Here is a 26,772-nt window from a genome sequence, read left to right as displayed (position 1 = left end):
GATATATGTTTGTTTAATAATAATGAAAAGAAATTAACCGGTATCCGTATTTAACCATTAGCCGTACCTGAAAGCCATCACCCCATTGAGGCTGTCCTACAACTTGCCCAAATTGTGATTCATAATTTCCCTTGTGGCTGCTATAAGTAGAGTCAATTTACGTGTGTCTAGATTACATTCGGCAGATGGATTTGAGCTATTATCGGGCCCGCGCGCTGGTACGCACGGGGGAGGGGGAGAGGGAGAAGTAGGCTTTCCCCTTGTGATATCGATACCTTCATACCTTGAAATAGGAAAATAAAGGATTATATCTTAATCGCTTTTAGAAGTAATGGACTAATCAACAACAAAAAAAGGGCATACATATCTTGATTTGCTTTTATCTGTTTATGTTAAGACTTCTTCGTGAAGAACTTATGAAAGAGACCCAATCGCTTTAAAATAACGTTGTCTAATCCGTAAGTAATATCGCTCAATCCTTGCTTTCATGAAGAACAATTGAAGGAAGCTCTTTCATTGTTCTATAGTTTGCACCAAGCCGTCTTCTTTCACGTTGCCTCCAGTCACACCATGGCAATTTTCCCCGGCGCAATACGAACCACCTCCCCCTCCGGCTTGTTTATCTTTGATACCGCTGCCTCCTCCAGAGTACCCTCCACCTCCACCCGATGCGCCGTTATCCTCCGCTCCTCCTCCACCACCACCAAACCCTCCTACTGCTCCTGGTGCTGGTCCGCCGTTACTTCCACTGTTCATAGCTCCTGCTTGACCTCCTATCCAGCCTTGAGCACGCGACCCACCTCTCTCTCCGTGCTCAGGTCCTTTTCTGGAACAACTTTGGCCATTCCAACCCGCACCCATTCCCCCATGGTAACTAGCGTCATCATTGTTACATTCTCCTGGCTGACCCTTGGTACCACCCTTCTTTGCATGTGATGGATTGTTACCCTCACTATTGGTTCCACTTGTTCCTGCCTGACCATCCACACCATGATATCCACCAGACGCGCCCCCTCCTCCTCCAGCAGCTAAAAACAGCAAATCATTTGTGGTATAAACAAAACTTCCTCCCCCTCCCCCAGTGCCAGCGTTGTCTTCGACAGACAGTCCGAGCTCAGCTGCTGTCAAGGTCGTGCTTTGGCCACCTTTCACCTCCACTGAATCTCCTCCTCTCTGCCCCACAATAATAATTAGAACAGTACCTTTGGTTAGTCGAAATGTCCCCTCTATCGCTGCACCATAACCCCCGTAATAAGTTCCTGGTCTGAATCCATAGTTGTAGGAATGTGTCCCTCCCCGAGCACCAAAGGGTTTGATGAGATATTTAGCTGTTCTTGTAACGGTGAATTTCTGAATGATACCGAGTCTCCCTTTGCGGCCATCAGGCGTAAACGAAAGGAGAGCTATAAGAAAATGACGTAATATGTACTTACTGACGTAATGGGAGGGCCGGACGGGAAACTATTCGGCTCGAGGTCGTAACGCTGAGATCTCGGTAATTAGGGTAAAATGGATACAGTGTTTTAACAAATACGTTAATCGGACTCCTGTGGGAAAAGTTATTCCAGTTACTGAGTTCTTGGTCAGTACTTAGTTAAGAAGGCTTCGTTTAAGAGGCAGTTAGAAAAATTTCATTGTTTTGGCCAAAATTCAGTGCAAAACCGAAATAAAATGTTTATTAATTTCCGACCTTTACAGACGGACAAGTGATCATAATCGTGTGATACGGCCAGAAAGTTTGCATCGAACATGGATGCAAACAAAAAACAAACAATCACACTGTTCAACCAACCTTTCACCTTTAGCGATGTTCTTGCCTCGATTGTAAATTGTGGACTTTTGGCTTCACACACATAAATTCCTGAGTCTGATTCTCTCAGAACCGAAATAGTTAGGGTTCCTTTGTCTACTTTCATTCTGTTTTCGTCCCAGGCCCCCCCTGCTCGCTTCCGAGAGACGAGAGGAACAGTCTCCCCTGTGGCAGAACAGTTCAGAGACACTGACCCACCAACCCCATTTGTGAGCATGTCGGGTGGCTTTGAGACAATTTTTGGTGCCGACCAAAGAAACAAGGTCGTAACTGCAGAACCTTCTCCAAGATGGTTTCTGGCTCTGCATTCGTACGCTCCAGTGTCCTTTTTTTCCACATCAACCAGTGTCAAATCCTGCTGATGGTAATCTGCCCTCCTTTGAGCCAAGGCACCGGTCAATCTCTTCCACGACACGACTGGTTTTGGAAAGCCGGTCACGTGACATTTAGGTAGCGTAATGTTTTGTCCCACCCTTGCATGAGTGGGACCTGAAGCAAGTTGAACATGTGGTTTGGCTAAATGGAGTTGATTTAAATAATTGATATTAAAGAATAGTAAAAAACAGATGATGAAATAAATTCACACCCAGTTTCTTCTGCATCCCCATTCCTACCTTCAACAATTAGCTTCGCAGACTGACTCTCGGAACCAAGAACATTTCTTCCAACGCAAGTGTAATTTCCAGCGTCGCTAAGAGTCACGTGATGGAATTCTAATCTCCCACCCCGAGCGCCAAGGTGAGAATTACTTTGGAGATGAGTGCCATTTGTCCCCACCCACGTCATAGTCGGTTGAGGATTTCCACTCACCGAACATTGGAACACTGCACTTTGATTTTCCCTGAGCGTTTGCTTCATTGGAGAAACAAAAACTACAGGGAGAGAGATAGGTTCCCCAGGTTCTCCCTTAACTCCGGGTGGCCCCCTGGGACCCGGAACCCCTGTGATACCCTGTGCACCCTTTTGACCTGGTGGTCCGATATTTCCTTGCTTTCCGGAAGTCCCTAGTCCTCCTCTAAAACCGCGTGACCCTTTCCTTCCTGTAGATCCACGTGGACCTCTCCTTCCCCGTGATCCTTTTGGTCCTTGCAATCCTGGTGGCCCCTGTACGCAAATTTGTTCTTTGGGCGAACAAGGTGATCGTGGTGACCATGAATTCATTGTCTTGTTTATCTCACTTCTAACCACATCTATCGTAACTTTACCAGGCTTGGCTCCTTTCTCAGGTAACTTAGAATGGCGACGGCTTCTGGCGTTAACTGGAAATCATTTTTTTTTTTTCAAAAAGTGTTTGAAAATTAAAATGGTAACACTTTTAAATCTCCTTACCAGACAATTATCTCAACAGTGGTTTACTTATACAACTTTTGGCTCCAAACCAGATTCGTCTAAATGATGGTTACCTGGTTCTTACTAAGCTTTCCGTCGCTGAAAATTTGTGCAGGCAAATAATGAAAGGAGGCTGCCTTATTCTCGAGCAAACACTGATTTTCTTTTGCTCGCTTTTACGTGTACGATCGCCTCGTTTGAACGAGAACCTAAATTAAGCTCAACCTTTCCTTGTGGCACGCAAGAGTACTTCACCTCCGCAAAGAAGAAAGCAATAACCAACCGATTTAAAGAAAAATTATGTTTTACAAATAGTTCTTCCGCCTTAAATTAAAAACAAAAAGCGACAATTGAGGGCCAAAAGGCAAACTTTTCACAAGAGAAAACTGGTGTGCCTGCTAGTACATCGAAATACTATATTTTCCTTTATTCTTTTCGGCGGGCTGAACCACATTTGTTTCTTTTTAAACACACCTGTTACCAATTAAATAGGAAGCTGTGAAAATACTACGAATATGACCATGTTCTGTTCAGGGTTGATAAGGAACAAAGCCGTAATAGGAAGCAAATTAAAGTTCATATCTAGCTATTGCTTTTTCCTCCTCAAGGCGGAAACGATTAGCGCATATAGACATAATTTTGAGCTCTCACGCCAGTTCTTGCCCCAGAGGGGTAAAGGTACGTAAAGTCTGTTTACGAGCCTAGTGGCCCATTACACCGGTGCTTAACTCCGTTTTCTGTAGCATGAAGCGACTAGGGGTATTTCTACTCCCCCCTGGATGGGATGCCAGTCCATCGCAGGGTTACCCCCAACATTAAATTGCCGGTACCCATTTATACACCTGGGTGAAGAGAGGCACTGTGAGAGTAAAGTGTCTTGCCTAAGAACACAACACAGTGTCCCGGCCGGGGCTCGAACCCGGACCACTCGATCCGGAGTCGAGCGCACTAACCATGAGGCCACCACGCCTCCACGCCCCAAAGGAGTAGGAGAGATAAAATAGGAAAAGGGGCGCTCGAAACAAACCTACCCTTTAACGGAAACCACGCTGGTGTTTTCCCCAGGGGAGCAGAGTAAGATAGAATAGGATAGGGGCACTCGAATCGATTTTACGAGAAAACCAACAACGCATGCTCAAAAGAGATTAGGCTCTTCGCTGCCATTCCTCAAGATGTCTCGCATCGCCCAGAGGCGTTGCGTGACACCTCAAGAAGCAGTTCGAAAGAGACTTGACTGAAGAGAGAGAAGTTAATTTTTGCTTATAATAGAGGGTCACTTTGTAAAATCTTGAATATCTTGATGGTCTATGATAGTAATTTGAAGTGAGTATGCGTGGATGTAAATCCAAGAGAAAAAAAGAATGGCACAATTCGCTCTATGCTAGTGAAGTTAGAATCTCATTGTAAAGCACAACGAAGATATGAGAGACTCTGCCCCCAATTTTTACAACCACGGTAATCACTTATTAGATTCATTTTGACATTTATTCGCCACGAAACCTCTTATTCAGGTAGATTGTGCGCAGATCAGTTGTATGTTTGAGGTATCTTGTTCTTCTTTACGCATCAGTGATTGGACTTCTCCTCTGAAAAAGATGAATTTCAATTTAAAGGTGGCACCTGTTTTTTAATATCGCCGGCCTGTGCATGGCGGTAACATAAAGGAAATTTCATATTGTGAGCTTAAAGTGATCGAGAATTTCTTTGATTTTTCTTTTAACCAATTGCAACCAGATGCAAACTCGCCGGAAAGTCCATGACTCCTTAGTCATTTGCGTTTTCATGCTCGAGGACACTATGTGGCTTTTCCTAAGGGCTTGTTGCAGTTTTGAGATATCCACCTTTAATGGGGCTAACCGATATAGCGTAAAACGGCTAAAAAATTCAGCCAGTAGACGTAGAAATTGACACATTGTAACCGTTCGTCGTAAAAAGAAATTAACTGCAAAAAAAACTTCTGGTGACAATAATAGAATGATTACAATTACAAGTTTAGTATAATTATAATTATTATTATCATTATCATTATCATTGTTGTTATTATTATTATTATTATTATTATTATTATTATTATTACGATATTACAAAAAATATGCACTGCCCGCAGTTAGCAAAGGCTAGTCGAAGCGGGCAGTGTTTAATACGTATATTATAAAATAATGAGAGATTTACAGAGCAAGAGATTCAAAATTCTAGAGAAATTACAACTACATTGATACATTTAAGATATGGCAAGAGAACAGAACAAGCTAGGGTCTTATAGTTTTAATTTGCTATTAAAGTGGACAAATCAATATAATCGTCATATTTTCCGAGTCTCTTTAGGAGGAAATCAAGAATTTTACTTTTAAAATTGTATTTTGATAGCCGGCGCACTTCACAAGAAAAGCTATTCCAGATTCTAACACCATATCTTGAAAATGCCCTTTTTCGTATATCTAATCTTGAAATTTCAACAAAATAGTCGCCTCTTGAAGATGATCTTGTCTTATGGGAATGAATGTTAGCTTGATAAGTGAACAAGTTAGAGATGTTAGAAGATGACAAATTATTGGGTATGTTATGCATCAAGATGGCAACTGATTTAAAGTAAAGCAGATCCAATGGAAGAAAACGAGAAGAAACAAAAAACGGGATTGCATGAGATATGTAGTCACCAAAGTACATTAAGCGAAGGGCTCGTTTTTTAAGGATCAGAATTTTATCTTTATGAATTTTTTGCAGCTTGACCCCATGCGACTATACCATACAACAAATAGGGTCAGATAAGTGACCTGTAAATTTGGTTTAGAGTACTAAAGGGTACACCGACTGATTTACTTATTTTGGGTGCAACATGAGCAATATGGTGACCCCATGAAAGAGTTTCACGAATAAGCACTCCTAAGTATTTAATAAATTCCTTACGTTCTAGAGAAATATAACTGTTAGAATGATGGTCAAAAATTCTCAAATTTATTTGGTGATTCAGTTTTTTTCTGTCTAGGCCGAAATATAACATAGTTAGATTTTTTAATATTCAGAGATAACTAGTTAGCGATTAATCTTAGATGTTACAGAGTTCAGTATTAACTATGGTTTCGAGTAACTTAAGATTTTTATCAGCATATAAGAGATAAGTATCATCTGCGAATAAGTAAAATCTAAGTCGACTAGAGCCATTAGATATATTATTTATATAAATGAGGAAAGTAGGGGTCCTAACACCGACCCCTGTGGAACTCCTGATAAGATTACTTCCATCTTGGATATATTTTAACACCAATTTGTGTTGTTAGTCATCGACCTACTAAGTAAGAAGCAAACCACTTGTTCACTATTCCACGTATTTCGTAATGATTCAGCTTTTGCAATAATATTGAATGGTCGACCGTGTCGAAGGCCTTACTCAGATCAATGAATATACCACACGAATTCATCTTTTTGTCCATGTTATTTTCAATTTGACTAATTGTGTCCAGGATAGCATGTTCAGTAGATCGTTTTTCGCAGAAACCATATTGTGAATCATTAGGTATATTACGTTTCTCAAGAGAGCATTTGAGACGATGATACATCATTTTTTCGAGAATACGATTAAAACAGACAGAATAGATATAGGTCTATGATTAGAAGGGTCAGATTCATCATTATTGTATATTGGAATAACTTTAGCAAGTTTTAGCTTAGATGGATAAGTTCCACATTCGAGTGATTTATTTATAATTATAGACAAAGGTTGACTAATGACCTGTTGAGCAGATCTTAAAATGCGAATAGGTAGAGAATATAATCCATGAGCTTTATTTTGAGGAATAGTCATCATTTCTAGTTCAATTTCAGAAGGAGACACAGGATTAAAGAAGAACGAACCAGAGGAATTTAACTTTGGAAGATATTCAGTAAATTGTTTTGATGGATTTGGCATTTTTGAGGCTAAATTATTTCCAACCGAAGAAAAATACTTATTCATTATATCAGGGAACTCAGAGGGATTATAGCATACTTGTTTGGTTCGCGGGAATTTTAAAGAGCTTATATCTTTTTGGACCTTGTTTTCCCGGCCTTGAAGACTATTGATACCCTCCCAGGATTTTTTTGGTGTTTGTTAAAATTTATTCAAAATATTTTTGGAAGTGCCTTTTCTTGCTAATTCGTGTAAGCATCAATACTTTGTTACGATAGATTTTGTAAGCATCAATGTCACCTGAACAATAAAGAGAGTTCTTTATTTTAATTGATTTTCTGATTCCCTTTGGTATCCAAGGTTTTGAGAGTCGCTTTATCTTGCGTTTTGAAATTGGCTTTAAAGGAGCGTGCTTATTGAGAAGATTGTTTATTTTTTTATAAATTGAGGAGGAAGACTTATTCACATCACTTTCTTTTGAGACTGCTTCAATCAGGTCAATCTGTGAGAGGTCCAGCGAAAAATTTGTCTCAGAATAATTTGAATAATCACGAGTTAGTCTACTAAGACAGTTATAATTATAAATATTTTTACTGGAGAGAAGATAATAGAATTGTGAAAAGTGATCAGTTAGATCCGAAATTATATTACCACTAGTTATGATATCTTCCATATTACTCAGGAAGATATTATCAATAAGTGAGTATGAATTGTTGTGTACTCTCGTTGGTTTGTCAATTGCTGGAGTTAAATTAAAACTTTCCAGAGAGAGCATGATATTTTGAGCATGTTTGCAGGAGTAAAACGAAGAAGATTTAGACTAGTATCACCCATCAAGACATGTCTCTTCCCAGAGGCATTAAATCTTTCAATTATTTCCTCAAAATATTCCGGAAACGCTCATGGTGAATTGTGCTGTCTATAAACAATACCGCAAGCTATATTTGCATATTTGGGTAGATGCAACTCAATCCAGAGAGCCTGAAAAGATTCATTTAAACTTCTTTCAAGAACTTTGAGTATTTAAATTGCTCATCAATATACCTATGCATGATATTAACTGTTGGTTGCAAAATGGCCCAAATCTTAACCGTTAGCTGTGAAAGCTATCACCCCTTTGAGACCCTCTGATTAGCCTTTATACTCTGCAGTAATCGAGCTTTTAGAAACTCGACCCTGGCTTTCGTGCTCAAAACCCAGCTCTTCCTTATTGTTTTGTAAGCTCAGCTCAGGTTCTTTTAAGAACATCGATTTAAATCTTTATGATCACTCACCTGCCAACAGTAATTGCGCCCATTAACGAAAGTTCCACAGGTTATCATGCAAAGGTAGAATGAAACAGTTTTGACTTGACCCTCTTCGCACAAATTCCCCTGCAGTAACTGGTGCGGATCTCTTCTCGATTTCTTTATTAAAGATAATCATAAAAGCAACTTCAGCGACTTTAATATCCTGAAAGAAAACAAGGTCCTTGCCGAGCAGCTCACCGGCCTCCTTGCTGACTGACCCGTGACTCAGAGTCAAAGGTCTGGCAAGAGTAGTTAGCTGTCAACATTTAACTTTGGCATTGTTTTAGCAAAACAGATAAGAGCCCTTTTTGTTTCACAAGCCTATAGATCATTGTAAGAACATGCCGGGTACAACGAACGTTACTTGGTAGTCATGTCACGCAGATTATAATCAGACTATCCTCAAATGTCATGACACGTTTGGGCTTAATTAGGCCGTTCCCGTCGCCGAATCATCATGCAATTTTGAAAATTGTCATTTATGCTGGGACTGTGTTGTTCCATGTTCCATCTAATTACCATGGTAATGATTGCTTTTCTTGCTTCCAACGCATAGAAGCAAAAGTTAATCTTGCGTTGCTGATAAAAAGACTAGGCATCATCATTTTTAAGCAGCGAGAGTTACTGCGCATCATCATAGAGCTCTAAATGGAATTCGTCGGGCAAACAACTTTATCTTAATGTCAAAATAGTCATGCCAACGAGTAGAATTTCTTCTTTTGTGGGAGAAAGTCCGAATTTGTTAACGTGCAAGCCGCACGGATCCTCGTGCCTGTAAATATTTTCATTGTTCAATGTAATTAATTTCACGTTTGAAGCTAAACGCCTCTCCTTCATTTGCCAATGGAGTCCTCTCGCTTTACATTGACAGACCTATGGATCATTTTACACTTTCCCGGTAATAATTTTTTTTTATCTCGAACAAAGCTCGTCAAGAAGATTTACCTTTGACTTGTAATGGGTCCCAATCAATTTCGACAAGAAACTAAAAAAAATTAAAGTTATATTTAGAGTTTGTATTCCACTGTGATTCTTGATAAAGTCCAATAATTCTCTTAAATAGGTTTTTAATCTAAAATATACAAACAAAATTAACATTGTTAACAATACTTATGTTACTTATATTGACCTTTGTGCAACACAAAAACAACTTGAAAAAACTAACGTAACCTTTAATTTTTTAATACATGTATGCTCTGGTGGCGTATTTTCTAACACCGATATTCCAGATCAACCCAGCTTGAAAGTTCATCGTTTTATAACAGACTACTGTTCTAAATTACAGTTGCATCAGGTTCTAAGTATTCCCAAATTATGCAGAGTTTTATCCCAATTGCTCTAGCCTACATCATGTAAGGTTCATCTTCATGAAGATTTGATGCAAATTAAATCCAAATTCTCGTGTAGGCGATTTGAGAATTAGCTACCAATCATAATAATTAAAGTACTGTTACATCTTAAGATTTCCAATTCAATTTCCATGCTATCAAGTAGTGTATTGTTAAAAAAAAAAAAAAAAAAAAAAACATCAAGTTTTAGGAGGTTCGTAATTTTTTCTCCTTGTTTGTTTGTTCGTTTTTCGTTTTTATTATTGTTATTATTATTATTATTATTATTATTATTATTATTATTATATCATTATTATTCTTATTACTATTACATCCGTGCCAGAGGCTTTTGGGAAAGGTAAAGGTCAGCGTTCTTTGATGTACGGGTATGTTACCCCAACGCTGATTCCTATAGAGACCTGGACCTCAGCAGATATACAAGCAGCACGAGAACGAAAAGAAGAGATTGTATACGCAATGAGTAATGGACGTGGAACAGGGAACATTTACACCATCAGTCTTTACAACAACAGACGGAATGGGAGAAGAGTGAAAGAGATACCATAACAGGCTGGCAGAACTAGCCGCAGCAAAGAAAGGAGAGGACTATGCTACCACTGCCTCTTGGATTCCTTTTAAAGTTTCCTTTGCCATCCTTAGGTCGGCCCTGTTCTGTCTTAGATGGTCAAGAACAGTTAAAAGAACAATTAAAAGTAATGTTTAAGAAGCGGACTTTGAATTAGATAGATGCCTTGCCAAAATCTATGTCCTGCAATATTTATTTCTTTTTGTCTTATGTGTAAAATATAGTTTCATGGTTATGGAGTGTATTGTAAATATGTTTGAATGTAAATTATGTAAATGCTGAAACCCTCTTTTAACTTCCTTGATCTTGAAAGTGATTGTTATTATTAAGAATTATTTTGGTTTGAAAGCTTCAGTCATTCTTATCTAAACAAATATTATAGCTCGATTTTAAGCATTGTTCATTGAATTTATAAATTGATTTTACATAGTATCTAGGCTTAGCTTAAGAATCAAGTTGTGTAAAAATGTTAAATCGTTTTATTGGCTGAATGTAAATAAAGGTTATTCATTCACCGTTTAATTTAAAAAGAAAATTGTTATTATCATTATTATTATCTCTGATTCTTCTTGATTCTTCTGTCCTTTCACCGTGAGCTCAGATCCAATCCAGGTTCTGAGGCTCCAATCGGTCAATCATGGTCTTCATTCGATCGATAGAACTTTTCGGAGGATTTGGCTTGATCCTAGGAGGGTGATCTTTTGAAGTTCTGTGATGTTAATTCTTCCTGGTATCTTGTCAATGCGCTTTTCCATGCCTTTCTCTATTATTACCATTATCATTATTATTATCATTATTATTGTTTTATTTGTCATCAATTATAATCATCGACCTTAGAGTTATTCCTAAAAAGGTTACAGCTTAACTTAGCTTGAAATTTGTTCTCGGCTTTCGTTTGTTGTGATGTTTCGATTTCTTAGATAATCAACACAAGTGATTCCAGGAAAAATGGTGCAAACCCTTTCAAAATACATATTCATCATATAAAGCCATCCTCTACTTTTCTTAATGGGAACTTCACCTCTCATCTGATACATATTAATTCATCAATTATTACCAAGTGGTTCAAAATTTGTTGCTCAGGCAAAGATCTGTTTTGTTATTGGCTAGATTGTTAAAAGGATTTTTAGTTTTTTAGTATTTTTTTTTTTCGTACTCTACATTATGTGTACATACTGTTTTTTCCAATAGACGTCTTTGTTATCTTACTTAAGGACATATATTTCAACCCTCAAACAAGGCCAACCGCGGTGTAAGACAGGATAAAATCGAACGTATCTGGCTATGAAGTCAGTTCTAAGTAACTGCTTCACGATGCTTGTTTCATCTGAGTTTCCTTGAAACACCTGGAATAAAGCAAACCGTGAAAAAACAAAAAAGGAAACTGAACACCTTGTTGTAGTCCACCAATTTTACAATCCATTTAAGTAAGGAGGTGCTGATAGGTGAGGGAGGGGAGGAAGGGGTAATCTGAGTACCTCTCAACAGCTCACATCTTTAACACAATTTTCCAAACGAAGTAAGCGGAGTAAAATTTTCTGTCACTTTTCTTTTTTGATCGCTCGTTTAATACTCATCCTCCGATGCCCCTAGTAAATGTAAAGATGACAAGATTTCCTTAGCCTTATATCTGGGTGCAAACTATCCGTATTCACCACAAACTCTTTGATTTTTACTAAAAATGTCAATTTTAGTCCTTTCCGAACCTTTTAGACATGTGGTTCATTTTCCCTTGAAAAACAAGTAATCCTTTTTTTTTTAATGCATTTAAGAGATGACTATTTTGTTCCTCCTACTTCGCAATATTTCTGGTTCATTGGTGAAAAGACTTTCCGTCCCACCGTAAAGTCAATAACCACACTCGTAAAAAACAAAAATTCACACTCTTGCTTGTAGTGATACAATGTTGTAACTCACTCACGTAATTTACAGACCAAGTTGGAGTCTCCTCGGCCCTATAACCATTACTGATAGTTGTTGATCAAATCAACTCTTCATTTACTGATATTCCCAAACCTTTGTTTTATTTGTCTCCTCGTAAGTGCTCCAGGTTAAACCGTCAGTGGATAGGCGCAGTTTGTAGCTGGTGGTCCATACCGAAAGTCCCTTTTCTCCTTGAGTAGCCACAGCACAAACAGACAGCACTGAACCCATATCTATTTGAAGGTAGTCGGTTTTATCAAATCTAGTCTTAGGACACCACCCTCCTCGTCTCCTGGTTTCATTCAGTCGGCCGAGGTATGAAGCATAATCATCAAGGAAAACACTACTTGCTGTCATTCTGGCATCTGGAATCGTATCATTATCTGCTACACCAACAGGCCCACACTGTTTTCCTTTTCTATCTGGAAAAGTATAATATGATAAGTTGACACTTGGGGCACGGATGAGATTACTTTTCTCTCGAAGGTGAAGGATCGCAAAAGAAAGACATTAATTAACAGTGCAATTGCGTCAATTTTCAGTATATCCGGGCTTACATGTGCAAACGTACAATCGGTTGGTGTTCGTGCAGGTAGCATTCACGTGACAAGAGTGATTTCCTTTATATTCGTCAATATCTGAGACACCATAAATATATTTTGCACTTTTTTAAAACTTTTGTCACCTTAAAATGGATTTAGACTCTCAGTCGTTCGATGCTATTGCAAAGGATAAAATAAAGGTTTCTCCTTTTTGCGTTTTACGAATTAGATGTTGTAACAAATATTTCATCACAAATATTCTTTAACCCATCATCATGATGGCTCTGAAGCAAGAAAAATGAAGCCGGATCATGGTGACTCCTTGCATAAACATGCATGGATAACGTATATAAGAACGATCCTTCGCAGTAAAGCACTATATGAGCAATAGTGGAAATCAGACCTGAAAAAAATTTCAGGCCTGTACGGGATTCGAACCACTGACCTCTGCGATACTAGTGCAGCGCTCTACCAATTGAGCTAACAAGCCAACTGGGAGCAGGCCATCAAATTAATTCGATAAAAACCCGTAGATGATAAATCGAACAACAACAAACATATGAAACATATGAGTGAACTGCGGTTATGAGACGTATATAAGAACGATCCTTCGCATAGTGCTTTACTGCGAAGGATCGTTCTTATATACGTCTCATAACCGCAGTTCACTCATATGTTTCATATGTTTGTTGATGCATGGATAACGCTGCTTAAAATGCAAGACGTAGCAGTTAATATGATAATGGTTCCTGCTAAAGATGCTTTCTTTAATGCTAAGGCTTCTCTGGTATAGCGTGAGAGCGAAGTCGTATTTTTTTATTCATTATTGCTCTGAAACAACCAAAATATAGATAATGGTGACTCCTTGTATAAATGTGCATGGTTAACGCTGTTTGATATGCAAGACGTAGGATAATAGTTCCTGCTAAAGATGCTTCGTTTAATGCTATAGCTTCACTGACATAGCGTGCGAGTGAAATCGTATCACTGATTCATCATTTGCACGCCTGATGGTAGCTCAATTTTACCTTGGCATGACTGTCCATCGCCGATGTATGCTTTCCTGCAGGTGCAGTTGTGGGAACCGTGAGTATTGGTACAGTTCGCATTGACGTCACAGAGATGGTCTCCATTACTGCACTCATCGATATCTTGAAGTAAAAGTGATGTCGTGGCAATTTCATAGAAGCAAAATACCCCAAAATACCAAAGAAACAAACAAATAAACGAAAAAAAATATATATATATCGCTGAAAAGTATATCAAGCGTAATATGCAAACAAAATAGGCGATATCCGTAAGTTTCATAATATAAATGCTAGATATAAAAGTGTCTTCATGACTTGCCATCGGTATATTCCCACTTTAAACTCATAGATCGAACAACATTCAAACATCAGCAGTAGGAATGTCAACGTAACTTTTTGGACACAAAAATGTGGAGGATGACTATGAATTAAATTAAGCGACCCAGTTCTTTTAATTCAACATCTCCATTGACTTTGTGCGGAAAGAATTGAGTATTGTACCTCGAGATGACTGTAAGTTTTCTTTTACCTGAACATGAGTGTCCATCCCCAGTAAATCCATCTTTGCAGGTGCAGTTAAAAGAGCCAACAGCATTGGAGCAGTTCGCATTTTCGTCGCAGAAGTTATTATTGCTTTCGCATTCATCAATATCTGATTAAGAAGTTACCGAAAGAAAACATTACACGGAGAAATCATTTAAACAGAAAGGAACGTTTAAGGGGAACCAAACTTTGTGTAAACTGATTATGCTCTTGGTGTAATGCCTTACCTCCCAAGTTCAAAGGAGAATAACAGTGCATCAGTTACCAAATTGTTTCACTCACAACTCAGGAACATGACCTAAGAGGCTCTTAATACGAGTGATGGCTGCTTAAACTAGAACGAGTCTTAAATGATAAATTGAAACGCGGCTGAATGGTTCGGCGCCGTAGCTCGATGCGTCTTGCAGAATTATTATAATTATTATTCATTAGCAAAGAGATGAAATTCATCTGTACAGTTTTGTCCATTTCCAGTATAACCAGGGTGACATTTACATACGTGTGATTCAATGGCGTTTGTACAACTAGCATTCACTTGGCATGAGTGATTTTCTTTACACTCGCCAATATCTGTACAATCGTTTACATAAAAGAGAAAAAAAAATGTATAATTATGAACAATTGAGTTCCGTGGTTTTTCCCTCTAAGTACCCATCTAGTCTGCCTTCTACCAGTTGAAATTATTTACCACTGGCTGTTTCTATAATACATTTGTGTCATTGTCACCATTGTCACCATTTTCTTCAGGCCTATACCCATCTGTATTTTCTTTAAGGCATGCTGGTAAAACGATTCTTTTGAAGATGATAGTACTTTTCTTTTTAATATCAAGGGTTAAAAAAGAAAGGCCAGTATAGTTGCGTCCATTTCCAGTCTATCTGGAGTGACGATTACAACTAAGCAGTCCACTGTTCGTATATGTCAGCATAAATATCTTTTAATCTATCAACATGACAGCTCTGAAGCAAGCTAGACGTAGATCATGGTGACTCTCTGCATAAACCTGCATGGGTAACGCTGCTTGACATGGTGTATCCATCGCCAGTGTGCTCCACTTTACATGCACATTTATAAGAACCATACGTGTTAGTACAGTTTGCATTCACGTCGCAGTCGCTGATTTTATATTTACATTCATCCATATCCAGAGTTTAAAGAGAGAAGTTAGTGACTAAGATAGAGCAAATTGAGAAGGGCATCCACGCTGGACTGATCCAAACCAAACATTACCATAAAGATATTAATGATAGTATAATTTATAAAACTTAAATAATACTGGTAACCCGCTAAAAAATAAAAAAAATAATAATAATAACTCAAACAAAAACCTATGAGACCTACCTTCGTTAATCATATCACAGTAAATCAATAGTGCCTTTCCTTTCCTAGTTGGATCCAGCCAGTACTTGCCGCTTAGGGTTTGTCTACTTTCGCTCGCCTTTACTTCGTGACAAGACAGCGCCGGTAATTCAAGGATAGAACCTAAGGGAACTGTAGCAAAGAAACGTTTTTTTATTGTCTTAATATTTTCAGTTTTATCAGGTGCCGGGAACTGGGTCGGCCGAGGATAGAGAAGAAGTAAAGAAACACAAATCACAAATAGATAGACATTTGATTTCATACCTCTGCCGTTCAGTCTTCTTATGTAAAACCATCCTGGGGCTGAAAGAAAATTCTCTGGTCTCGCCTCCTTGGTGCGGTTATTTAGTTCACATATTTGGTATTTTCGATTGTAGTTATAGCTTTGGCACCTGATCTCTTGTCCACATTTGACATCGCAAAGGTGAGGAGCAACCACTGACCATCTTTTGAAGACAGAGCGTTTTAGAGCCATTCCTTGTATGTTTACGTCTGTCTTGCATTGATCATTAGCTATGACAGACTTCATGGCAGAAGCGAAAAGGGCGAATATTAAATTGCGGAATATCCAAAACATACTTCTTTGCTTGAGACGAATCTGAAAATACAAGTTGAGTATAGCAGCACTTTGGAGCTTACTTTTAGGGTAAAAAAGCCGTTTTTCTCTCAACAAAACTGATGAAAACATATAACAGTCATACTAACTCCACATTAAAACCTTGCCTAAAGATTCCTAAAAACACACAATAGTTTAAATCGTACTAACAAAATTTGCACAATGCTCGATAGGACGTCATAATGTGATAAAAATTACATATTGCAGGTTATAAATCATCCTGTATGTTATTTTTTTCATTTTTTATCTTTCATCTTACTCTTTTAAAAGTTGCTCCTCTTTTACTTAAGCGCCCAAGTAATGAAACGGAACTGGAAAAAAAACTTTTAAAACTCACGGTGGTTGCGGTAACAATACTACTTCTGCTGAGAACAATTCATTGATATCTACTGAAGGCCACCCAAACATGTCATTAACCTCCTCGTTTTGTAACTGAAAAGAGAATCTTTGGCACCTTTTTGCCATCACTGAGACATTACAGTATTTAGGGCCTTAATTTTTCAGAAACATGTTTCCAGCATATGGTATGTGAAGTAACATGAAACAGCTGGGTTTTAAAAAAAGAGCAATTTGATAATTTGACCAGGCCTTTTTGAGGTGTCATTACAAAGCGCTGAATAAATCTTGATGATATATGTAGATTTGATATAATGATATGAGTTTTACCACGTGGTTTATTCTAAAGATGGGACTTGGCATATTAGAAACTTCCCTTGATTTGAGGTCGTTGTGAAATTTAGGCGAAACGTTGCGTGACTTTAGCAGATGATGATTTTAATTTGTTAATATATAAAAGTAAACATCTTCAGAGTCTCTAAGAAGGAAAATTGGGGACTCATCTTGAATCAGTTAAACTCATGTCCTTAGCCTCTGTCTTTATTATTATTTATTTACTATTATTTATTATTTCATTATTATTATTATTTCCTCGACATCGTTTTATGTTTAAAACTAAATGCATTAACCATTAATAACATTTAATTGAGTGTGTTCATTTATATTGATATCGCATAATCCGTATTGATATTCAGACTCAACCTAAGATATGATTTCTAACTATAAGATTCCCACTCTAAATGGATCATTTACAGTTGATAATAATGACTTAAGTTCTTTCTTTCCAACTGCTTTTGCTTTTTAATAACTTGCCAAAATGTAAAGTAAAACACCGGTACCGCCACTCATTTTGAACTATTAGATCTGCTTGCTATTTAGTGTCATTAATTATCAAGAACTTTTAGTCGATAAAGCTGTTAGTTTCCTTTTTACCGAAAATCTAAAGCTGAGAAAGCCGTTTAGGATGGGTTTACTGTTTGCCACATCATAAATTATCTATATTTTTAAGCCACTATGAGCAATGTGAATTGCATAGAGACCTTTTTGCATAGCTGAAGGTGTCAATGGGGTAATAGCTTTTGCAGCTAACGGTTCAAACTTTGGTCGTATTGAGGCTATTGGTTAACGCAAAATGACTTTGAAGGCAGGAGAAATTTTTGCGTCATACTCTTTTATGGCTAAAGGTTAACCACATTAAGAACCTCGTAGCTAATGAACACGACTCTAATATAGGCCTTCCAAACAGCTCTTGTAAAATTACAAGATGTCCTCTCAAGAGAATCTATCTTTATGAAAATCTATCTTCGAAGTTGATATTTCCATCTACTTTTGAATTTATATCTTAAAGGCCCATTTCCAACCGAGATGCCTTGCGCGCCCGGATAATTTTTCATATGTGAAAAATACGCTATTTTCTTCGTGATTGCGGAATCGCTTTGATATCTTCTTCCATCTTACTAATTAGGACTTTCAAAGTTCCATCTTGAATCATGTGTGAACAACAAACTATCGTAGTATCCATATCAGTAAATAGTTTTTAATTCTTACATGTATGACGGTGAAAAACGTCATTTGAAAAGTTGATGCCGCCGAAGAAGCGGTCTAGAGGAGGGCCGAGTCTGCTCGACTCGGCAAAGGTTATTCGACTTCGAGAGTCTGTGTATGATTTATGAAGAGCAAGGAAAACAACCATGGGTTTCGATAACACTACAGACAGTGCTTTTGCAGAAATGTTATTGCATTGTTCCTACGATGGAATTAGAGACTCCGGAAGGATTTTTTCGAGGTGAGAATAATTATTTGACTGGTTTTTACTTGAGATCCTGAGATATATATGTAAGCGATCTCATTTGTACAAGTCATTATTCTATAATTGAAATGCGTAAAGTAAATCATTTTTGGCCAATATTGGTTATTTGTTTATATTTTATTTAGTGTTGAAGCCGAACAATTTCCTTCAACATCAAGTAAGCTTTGTACAAGTTTTATACACAGACTCGATTTATGATTTTTCAGTCTCAAATATTTAGCTGCAAATTTTTTACTGTGTTCTTCACCAAATCTTTGTTTTTCTTTTTAATAGTGCTTGTGAATGACTATCAGTGTTCGCCATTTAACAATAGCGCGATTTCAAAACAGAAACAAACGACTGCAAAGGATCTCGGATGGAAATGGCCTTTAAACAGTAGCTCCTCTTCCTAATCTAAAGGTACAAGCTATTTATAAAATACAGCAAAATATTTGCTGCACATTTCAATGCCCATGAAAATGACGAAACATAATACCATTAGTTAAAATGTATTTATTATACAGATACTGATGAAATACCAGAATTTTTCCTTGTACTAAAAAATCATATCTTCATCGCGCGAAGTGAAGATGCTATTTTTATCTTTCGCGTATGCGGATATTGGTGTCGCCATAGTTGCTAACACGATTAGCCTTTCGCTGTTATAGAATTTTTCTCTTTTCATTAGGATTTTGACTTTTTGGAACAGAAAGTATAAACATTATTGTCTTTTTTTTTCTCATTTATAACTTTCTATCCGAGTTTCATAACATTTTTGTGACAGACATTTTGGGATAGGTGGTCACTTTAATTACACTATTTTGCTGATTCGACAATGAATTTAAAAAAAGTTGTTTTTATGTGGAAATTTCATCAGTATCTATTAAATAAACAGAACATTACACGGCCCCGCGCGGATACGAATTTTGTCTTCGAGTGCTGAAAGTATCTCTCGCTCACTCGGAAGAGATACTTTCAGCAATCGAAGATAAAATTCGTATTCCAGCGCGGCCATGCAATATCCTCTATTTCACCTTTAAATAACAGGACCAGAAGTTACTTATGCTCTGGACTTACCTGAGGGAGTATCACAGTATTCCTTTACTTTTCAAGATCGATAGAAAGACCTTTGGAAACGAAGTGTTTGTATAAACTTAGCCTGCGTTGAAATAAGAACTTTCTAAATGCTGCAACGGTGCAGCTATGAAAATCAATATCTCATTTTAAATTTTTTCTTAAATATGCCACCAGAAAGTTTTTCCTTAAACTCTTTTGGCTGAAATCCAAAAGGAACATCGTTTTTTCTGAAATTCAAAACATGCTATCCTTGTCACAATGTCAATAAGGAAACTTGTGTTTTTATTCTTGCAAAATGTCTAAGAACTCGTTTGTTTTTCAAAACTCGTTTCTTTTCATAACATGTTCTATTTGATAATTTGATGTTGAATAAATTATGATGATGCGTGTAGATTTAATAATATGAGTTATACCTCGAAGTGTATTCCAAAGATTAGCCAAAAGGAGGTCAGTTGGCCCCATCTTGAATTTAAGGTGGCACTTTTTCAACAAAGGGGCCCCAAAAGAGGGTAATTGATCTGATTTATATATTTTAGTCAGAAAATGTGAAAAAAAGGAAGGCGACAGAGACATTAAGAGATTAAGAAATTAAAAGTGAGGTATATACAACAGGTGACATGTCATTGTTATCGTCAGTTATGTTAGGTTTTCGAAGGATTGTGTTTCAACTAAAAAAAAAGAAGAAAACTAAACAAATAAACAAAAGGCTCAAACACTATAAGCTAGAGAATTTTTCGTCCTTTATTGCAGAACGTCAAATTATTTTAAAAAAATCCTTCGGGCAACCCTCGTGGACGAGAGAGGCTATCGTCAGAACTACAATTCTAATTCAAAATAAAGCACCTGTTTGTCACCAGCGTCAAAATGATAATATTGATGTACCTGCGGATCGATTTATGAATCCTCTTATCAAGTTAAGTATTCTTGGTTCACAGCTCAGTCAGTACCACAATAACGCGAGGCACAATTACAAAGCTAATAAAGTTTGTAGGTATAGAAGGATCCCCTGATTTTTACATGAATAGGGTTTTATTTTTACAACCAGTGGAGCGATCCCTAAAGCAGACCGTCCTAAGAACCTCACCATCTTCCACTGTAAGTTGAACACCATCCAACCAGCCCGACCAACTTTACCTATACTAGGGGAAACTTCATTTCCTGGGGAGAGAAATCCGCGTTAAATCGCATGAATCGCAAAGCGATGATTGCTGTATCGGTTTTTAATTGCAATTTATCGTGGAATTCACTTGTCAGGTAATAAATTTTCCTTGAATCGCATAATTGAATGACAATAAGAAAAAAAGAAAACAGCAGGGATATTGTTTGTTGTTGTTGTGGTTTTTTTTTTATCCTGAACAAGAGATGCAGAACAATATCACTCAGCTTCGTTGTCAACTCGCAATTTCACGCTACATACCTCGCTTCGTTAACCATTCAGAATGCGAGATTTTATTCAACTGTAAATACTTCTCTTTAACCCATCGCAGCTCTAAATACTTGTCTTTTTGCGTGTTTATATTGTACCCAAACTTTAATCTCAGAAAAACAGATCAACCTTATTATTTGTGTGGTGACCAAACCTCTTAGGGCTGGTATCTTTGTCTGGAAACTGTGAATCAAGACTGTCTTAAACACGTATGGTAGCATCCAGCTGAGGTAGAAACAGCCCAGCAATTGCTCCGAAAATACTTGACAAACTTAATTTTGAGGGAATAAAGTGTCCGCGTGTTTAGGGACATAAGCGTGTAAGGATGCTTTGTGACCATTGCGTCAAAGTCTTTTCTTTGATTTAAAATCAATCTGGGATATGAGCGATACGTTATGACTGAATCCTGTTCGATTCCGACAGATTTGAAACACAGTTTACACCGGATATAACATTAAATTTCTCTTACTGCATGTCTGGAGCTTTGTTTAACGTTTCAAAATGGTAAAGATAGGTAATTAAATCCTACTCGGAGCCATGTGGCACATCGGGCCGGCGCTTAACTCCGGTTTCCGTAGCATGAAGCGACTAGGAGTATTTACGTTTCAAAATACTGGATCATAGTTACAACATCAAATGTGCCTCATTTTCCCTAGCCATTAATTTTGACTGTCATCAAATTTATTTTTTATACGATCATAACTTGATTTCTGATTTGATTTCTGATTTATGATTTATAAGATTCGCCGACAGGCAGGGACAACGCAACAGCTTGCGCCAATATCTGCGGGCTCAGTAAACCCACCCATCCCACCCAGGGGAGGACATCCTAACACAGTTATCTCGTGTGTGGGAAAGTAACGTCTCCTACCCCCAACCCTGCAGGAGACAGGACCTCCCCATTTATTCGTCCCTATCCGAGAAGACTAGAATATCTAGCCATTTCTTGATGTTATAGAAAGGTAGCAAATTCTTCTCAATTATTTTAAGACCCTGAGTGTTCGTCCGACCGGGGCTCGAACCCTCGACCTCCCGCACAACAGTCCAGCGCTCTATCCATTGAGGTAACTGGGAGGCGGTTGTAAATAACCATGGTTAATAATGAAATCAAAAGATCGATGGAAAAAATAAATCAAGGAAAACTAATAATTGATAAAAGGCTCGAAAATCACTAGCTAACATCAGAATTGTTTTGAATAAATGAAACACCTATTAAAAACGTAGTTAGCCCGTTATTGTAATCGTAATTCAAAAACACCTTGTACACATGTATCTATGGACCGACTATGGATCCCACTTGCTACACATTTCAGTCTGTACCGCAATAACGCGATTTACAAAGTGATGGCTTGATAAGTCTGTAAATGTAAAATGATCTACATTTTTTCACCAAAATTTCGCTTGAAGATTTGCAACCGGTGGTACGAGTACTAAAACAGACCTTCCTTAAAACTTCACTTTCTTCCACCGTAGGGTGGGCACCATCCAACCAGCCTAGAAATATTGTACCACATCTGAGTGCTGGCACACGGGTTGTTGGCATTTTTGTTCCTGCAGCTCCCACAAAACGATACCATCCGTTAGGGAGTTCTATGTCACAAAACTTTGGTTGTCTGTATCCTTTGTAACTACTCTTTCTATTAGATTCACTCAGGTTTTGATAATTATAGCATGGGTCACCTATCGAATTAAATAAACAATGTTATCAGATTTTAGAATCTGAGACTAGAATCTAGACGTTTTCCAAGTCAATCAGTTTAACAACAAGCAGACGATACTTATGTTTTACAAGTCAGAAGAACTTACATTAAGTAAATTGTGAAGATGTATTTGCGTTGAATAATGATGATGAAAAAGTGAACCGATTTATGCATTTTAAAGAGTTACGTTTCCTCTAGCTTTAGCAGCTAAGCAAGGCCTGGGTTGTTTCTACCTCGACTGGATGCAACCATACGCATTTAAGACATTCTTGTGCCCAAGTTCCCACATAACGATACCAGCCCGAAGAGATTTGGTCATCACACAAATAATTCCCTGTAGTGAGTGACAAGTCTACGTTGATTAACACCGTCTAATCATGATTATTATATATTAGCGTTACTATGAAACATCTGATATGCCGATAGCATACAGTCAATATCGGTTACCACAATGTCCCATTTACAAGTGAGGAACATGACCTAAGAGTTCCCTTACATAATTGACGGCTGCTTAACCTAAAACGAGTCAGGAGGGATATATTTTCTAATTCTTTTGAACAATGGCGCTGTAGTCGACGCGTCTTGCAGGAATATTCTAATTCTTATTTAATGGCAAAGAGGTTTAATTCACCGGAACAGTTTTGTCCTTTTCCAGTATATCCAGGGTGACATTCACATACATGTGATCCCGTGGTGTTCGAGCAGCTAGCATTCACATGACAAGAGTAATTTCCTTTACACTCGTCGATATCTGAAAAATCATAGACATAAAAACATGGTTTCCATCCCTGCACTCATCGCCTTCTCTCCGCATTGGGAATGTGAAAGTAACTTTTAGGACAAAAAGGTATCGAAGAAGACTAAGAACTAATTTGGCAGACTTCAGCTTTTTTTTTTTTTTAATCTAAATCGTTTTCTGCGAAAAGGATTGAATATTGCACCTCGAGATGACTGTAAAGGCCCGTTCAAACGGTTTCTACATCTGCTTCAACATGCATTCAACACTTTGTTGAAAGAAATGTTCGGTGCGTTTGAACAGGTCGTCCAAAATTGCTAAAAAACGTAAAAACTGTTGAAAGCTTGTTGGAAGCGTCTTGAATCAAGTTTAAATCCATTTAAACTTTCTTTAAACATCGATTGAACTTTTCTTTGTAAGACCTTTAAAAACGCCTTCGCACAACTTTGTTTTTTGTGCCTAACCTTTCCCCAATAATTTCGATTACATGGTGAAAGCATGAATGGGATAAGGTAAAAAAAAAAACACTCTATAAACTGTTTCTGCTTTTGACATACTGACTTACCTCCCAAATTCATGTTGCAGTAAACCAACTTTGAACTCCCGGCATTGGTTGGATCCAACCAGTACTTTTTACTGATACTGTCTTTACCTTCACTTAGCTTTATCTCGTAGCAAGATAACGCTGGTAACTCAGGAATGGAACCTAAGGGGGCTGCGGTAAAGATTTGACTTCATTAATAGTTTAAGGGTAAAAGTGGTGACAAAAGTGATTAGATTTAAAGAAAAAATGTGTACAGGTAAAGTAAAATGGATAAATATAATCAAGAGGTGTGAAGTACTTGGGTCAGTTTTAACTAGTGGGTATGTGCCGCTGGCTTTTCACAACCCCTGCCCTATAATAGTCTATTCTGTGGCCAATTATGGACCTCGCCCTAGTCACGCTTGAGTAATTGTAGTTTTCACGATCCTTATTTAGTCACTTTCTGTTTATGTATCTAACTTATGAAGACTTTTACTAGGCAAGTCATAATATCAATTGACAGATTTATTAAACGAATCTTCGCCTTTTAAATCCTTACTTACTAGAATTTTCTTACCTTCCCGGAAATGTGTGACTCTATCATAGTAACTCTATTAAAATTGCACTCCAGTACAGTCAATCTAGCTAGGCGTGAAAATGCGAATGCTCACCTTCCCTATTGATTAAGTATGGAAGGAAAATTATGCTGGCAGACACTGTTCTTATTTGTCGACAGAGAAATAAAACACTTTTACTTACAGCGTGGAGTTTTTTTATTAAGAAATCATCTTGAAAAAATCTGATTATTAAAGAAGCTGGACCACATACATACTTCTACCATTAACACGTCCCATGTAAAAGCGTAAATCATCTGATTGGAAACTCTCGGGCCTTGCTTCCTTGATTCGGGTGTTTAACTCACAGGACTTTTCCCCAATCACATAGTTGTAGCTTTGGCATATCTTTTCCCTCTCGCAGGTGATATCGCACACATGAGGGGCTTTTACGGTGACTTTCTTAAATACGAATCCCTTGAGAGCCATACCAGGTACACTAACTTCTGTCTTGCATGAATGTTTAGCAGCAGCCAATTCCATGAGATTCAGAGAGGCTAGAAGGCTTAAGAAGCTTGAAATCCACAGCATGTCTTTAGTGGCTGAAATGTTGAAGTGCATACTACTTCAGTAGATGCATTGAACGTTTTGCCTAGCCCATGGATTACATGCAGACCAAACCAAAAAAGAATGCAAACAAATAGACGGATAAAGGCTGATAGTTTCTAAAGAATAAAGGCTGATAGTTTCGAAAGAAACTGTTTGGGGCTGCGTCGGTGGGAGTAACGAAATAATTTGGATATATCAACAAAGTTGAAATGGTAAATTGGCCACCTAAAGAAACTGTTTGGGGCTGCGTCGGTGGGGTAACGAAATAATTTGGATATATCAACAAAGTTGAAATAGTAAACTGGCCACCGTAATTAACGATTACAAAAGCTGACGTTTCGAGCGTTAGCCCTTCGTCGGAGCAAATAGACGAATAGACAAGCAAACACAAAATCGGTGAGGAAATCAATATTGATTCGACTGAACGTCGATTGCATGTCTATTAAATATTGTCTTTGTCTATTCTGAGTGGCCAAACCTTTGTTCTTTAATATCAGTAACTTTTAAATGCAGTTAATTGGAAATTAAGAAAGGTGTTCATAGACGAAGTCGCACCTGAAATGCTGGCCAGCCTCACTATTAAAATATGGAAATAAAACGAGCGAGGAAGGCATTCAAATATTTGATGAAACATCTTAATCCATTGTTGTCTTAAGTTGCGAGTGTTAACTTGGGTGCAGCCAACAGACGAGAATCGAAAATTTTTCCAAACGCTTTAATCTTTTTTTTCTTATCTATTTCTGTAGAGAGAAAGCACGTTAGATTGTGCCGTTGTATTCCGTAGCCTCCTTTGGTAAAGGGAAAAACCGTTTTTTTATGTATATACTGATGATTATTTCAAACAGTATTCATCTCCTTCCCTCCAAGATAACTCCTTAAAAAACAATTGTTAATAATTCTATGGTTCCGTGACCAAATAGCTCTTCGTCATTCGCCCTGACGAGTGGCGAATGACGAAGAGCGTTAGCCCCTCGTCTTTCGCTCTGACGAAGGGCTAACGCTCGAAACTTCAGCGTTTTTATTCGTTACGGTGGCCAATTTACAATTTCAACTGAGTTGATTAACCAAATTACCTTGTTACCCCCACCGACGCAGCACCACTGTTTCATTAGAACCTTTTAGCCTTTATCGAAAAATTAAACTATCACCGTGCTAAGGATATTAATTTTTTTATCATTTTTCATGGAAGGAGCTCGAACCTCCTTACGAGGTTTTCATTGTAGGAAAGACGCCTCAGAGGACAGAAATTCCAACCCGACTGGGAGCACCTTTGTGCGGCTTAAAGGTAATTAAGTCCTGGAGATTCATAAAGCGAGGAATAAATCAAGGTCCTGGAGAACATTTGGCAAATCTGAAAAACGTCATTACCTTCTAAGGAAAGTAGGTAGGTAGGTAGGTAAGTAGACTTTATTCAGCCAGGGTGGCCCATTCAGCAACGAGGCTGATATCCAGAGGAGTCCTGGAGTAAAAAATTACAATAGCTTAGAATACAAGACAGCTTGAAAGCTGAAAATACAGGATAAAATTTAAAAATACAAGAAATATTTATAAGTAAAGGTATAAACAAACATGCAACAGTTTACAAGAATATAGTGTCTTACGTATATGAGAACGATCCTTCGCAGTAAAGCACTATTTGAGCAATAGTGAAAATCAGACCTGAAAAAAATTTTCAGGCCTGTACGGGACTCGAACCACTGACCTCTGCGATACTAGTGCAGCGCTCTACCAATTGAGCTAACAAGCCAACTGGGAGCAGGCCATCAAATTAATTCGATATAAA

At 37.8% G+C, this 26,772-nt stretch overlaps 3 protein-coding genes across 3 annotated transcripts; all 3 read right to left on the bottom strand.

Annotated features, from left to right (window-relative positions):
• Positions 1-513: 513 nt before the first annotated feature.
• On the bottom strand, positions 514-26,493 carry LOC111320127 (uncharacterized). The gene is given in 11 exon segments (XM_088749465.1): positions 514-1,403; positions 12,661-12,789; positions 13,722-13,844; positions 14,251-14,377; positions 14,719-14,842; positions 15,294-15,380; positions 16,592-16,625; positions 23,199-23,318; positions 23,869-24,018; positions 24,659-24,982; positions 26,358-26,493. Coding segments are annotated over 10 exon segments (2,097 nt in total). The 5' UTR covers positions 24,972-24,982; positions 26,358-26,493.
• LOC148739370 (roundabout homolog 1-like) lies at positions 1,632-2,971 on the bottom strand. Its single transcript, XM_088747939.1, has 3 exons — positions 2,833-2,971; positions 2,425-2,796; positions 1,632-2,326 (listed from the first exon to the last, which is right to left on the bottom strand). The coding sequence occupies exons 1-3, from the start codon at positions 2,969-2,971 to the stop codon at positions 1,632-1,634; spliced, it is 1,206 nt and encodes a 401-aa protein (XP_088604065.1).
• On the bottom strand, positions 9,322-12,569 carry LOC148739369 (lactadherin-like). Its single transcript, XM_088751256.1, has 2 exons — positions 12,245-12,569; positions 9,322-11,574 (listed from the first exon to the last, which is right to left on the bottom strand). Exons 1-2 carry the CDS (start codon positions 12,506-12,508, stop codon positions 11,434-11,436), a joined length of 405 nt encoding a protein of 134 aa, XP_088607382.1. The 5' UTR covers positions 12,509-12,569; the 3' UTR covers positions 9,322-11,433.
• Positions 26,494-26,772: the final 279 nt, after the last annotated feature.

The sequence above is a fragment of the Stylophora pistillata genome, chromosome 2 (assembly GCF_964205215.1).
Source record: "Stylophora pistillata chromosome 2, jaStyPist1.2, whole genome shotgun sequence".
Taxonomy (NCBI): domain Eukaryota; kingdom Metazoa; phylum Cnidaria; class Anthozoa; order Scleractinia; family Pocilloporidae; genus Stylophora; species Stylophora pistillata.
The sequence above is the reverse complement of the archived record's forward strand: the minus strand, read 5'-3'. Positions and strand labels throughout refer to the sequence as shown.

Excerpts from the sequence above, each read along its gene's own strand:
- LOC148739370 (XM_088747939.1), bottom strand. The coding sequence starts at position 2,971 with ATGAATTCATGGTCACCACGATCACCTTGTTCGCCCAAAGAACAAATT. Across the intron at positions 2,797-2,832 it reads AGGAAGGAAAGGGTCACGCG|GAAATATCGGACCACCAGGT; the intron begins GTTTTAGAGGAG and ends CCGGAAAGCAAG. Across the intron at positions 2,327-2,424 it reads TGCGAAGCTAATTGTTGAAG|CCAAACCACATGTTCAACTT; the intron begins GTAGGAATGGGG and ends AACTCCATTTAG.
- LOC148739369 (XM_088751256.1), bottom strand. The coding sequence starts at position 12,508 with ATGACAGCAAGTAGTGTTTTCCTTGATGATTATGCTTCATACCTCGGC. Across the intron at positions 11,575-12,244 it reads AGGAGACAAATAAAACAAAG|GTGTTTCAAGGAAACTCAGA; the intron begins GTTTGGGAATAT and ends GCTTTATTCCAG.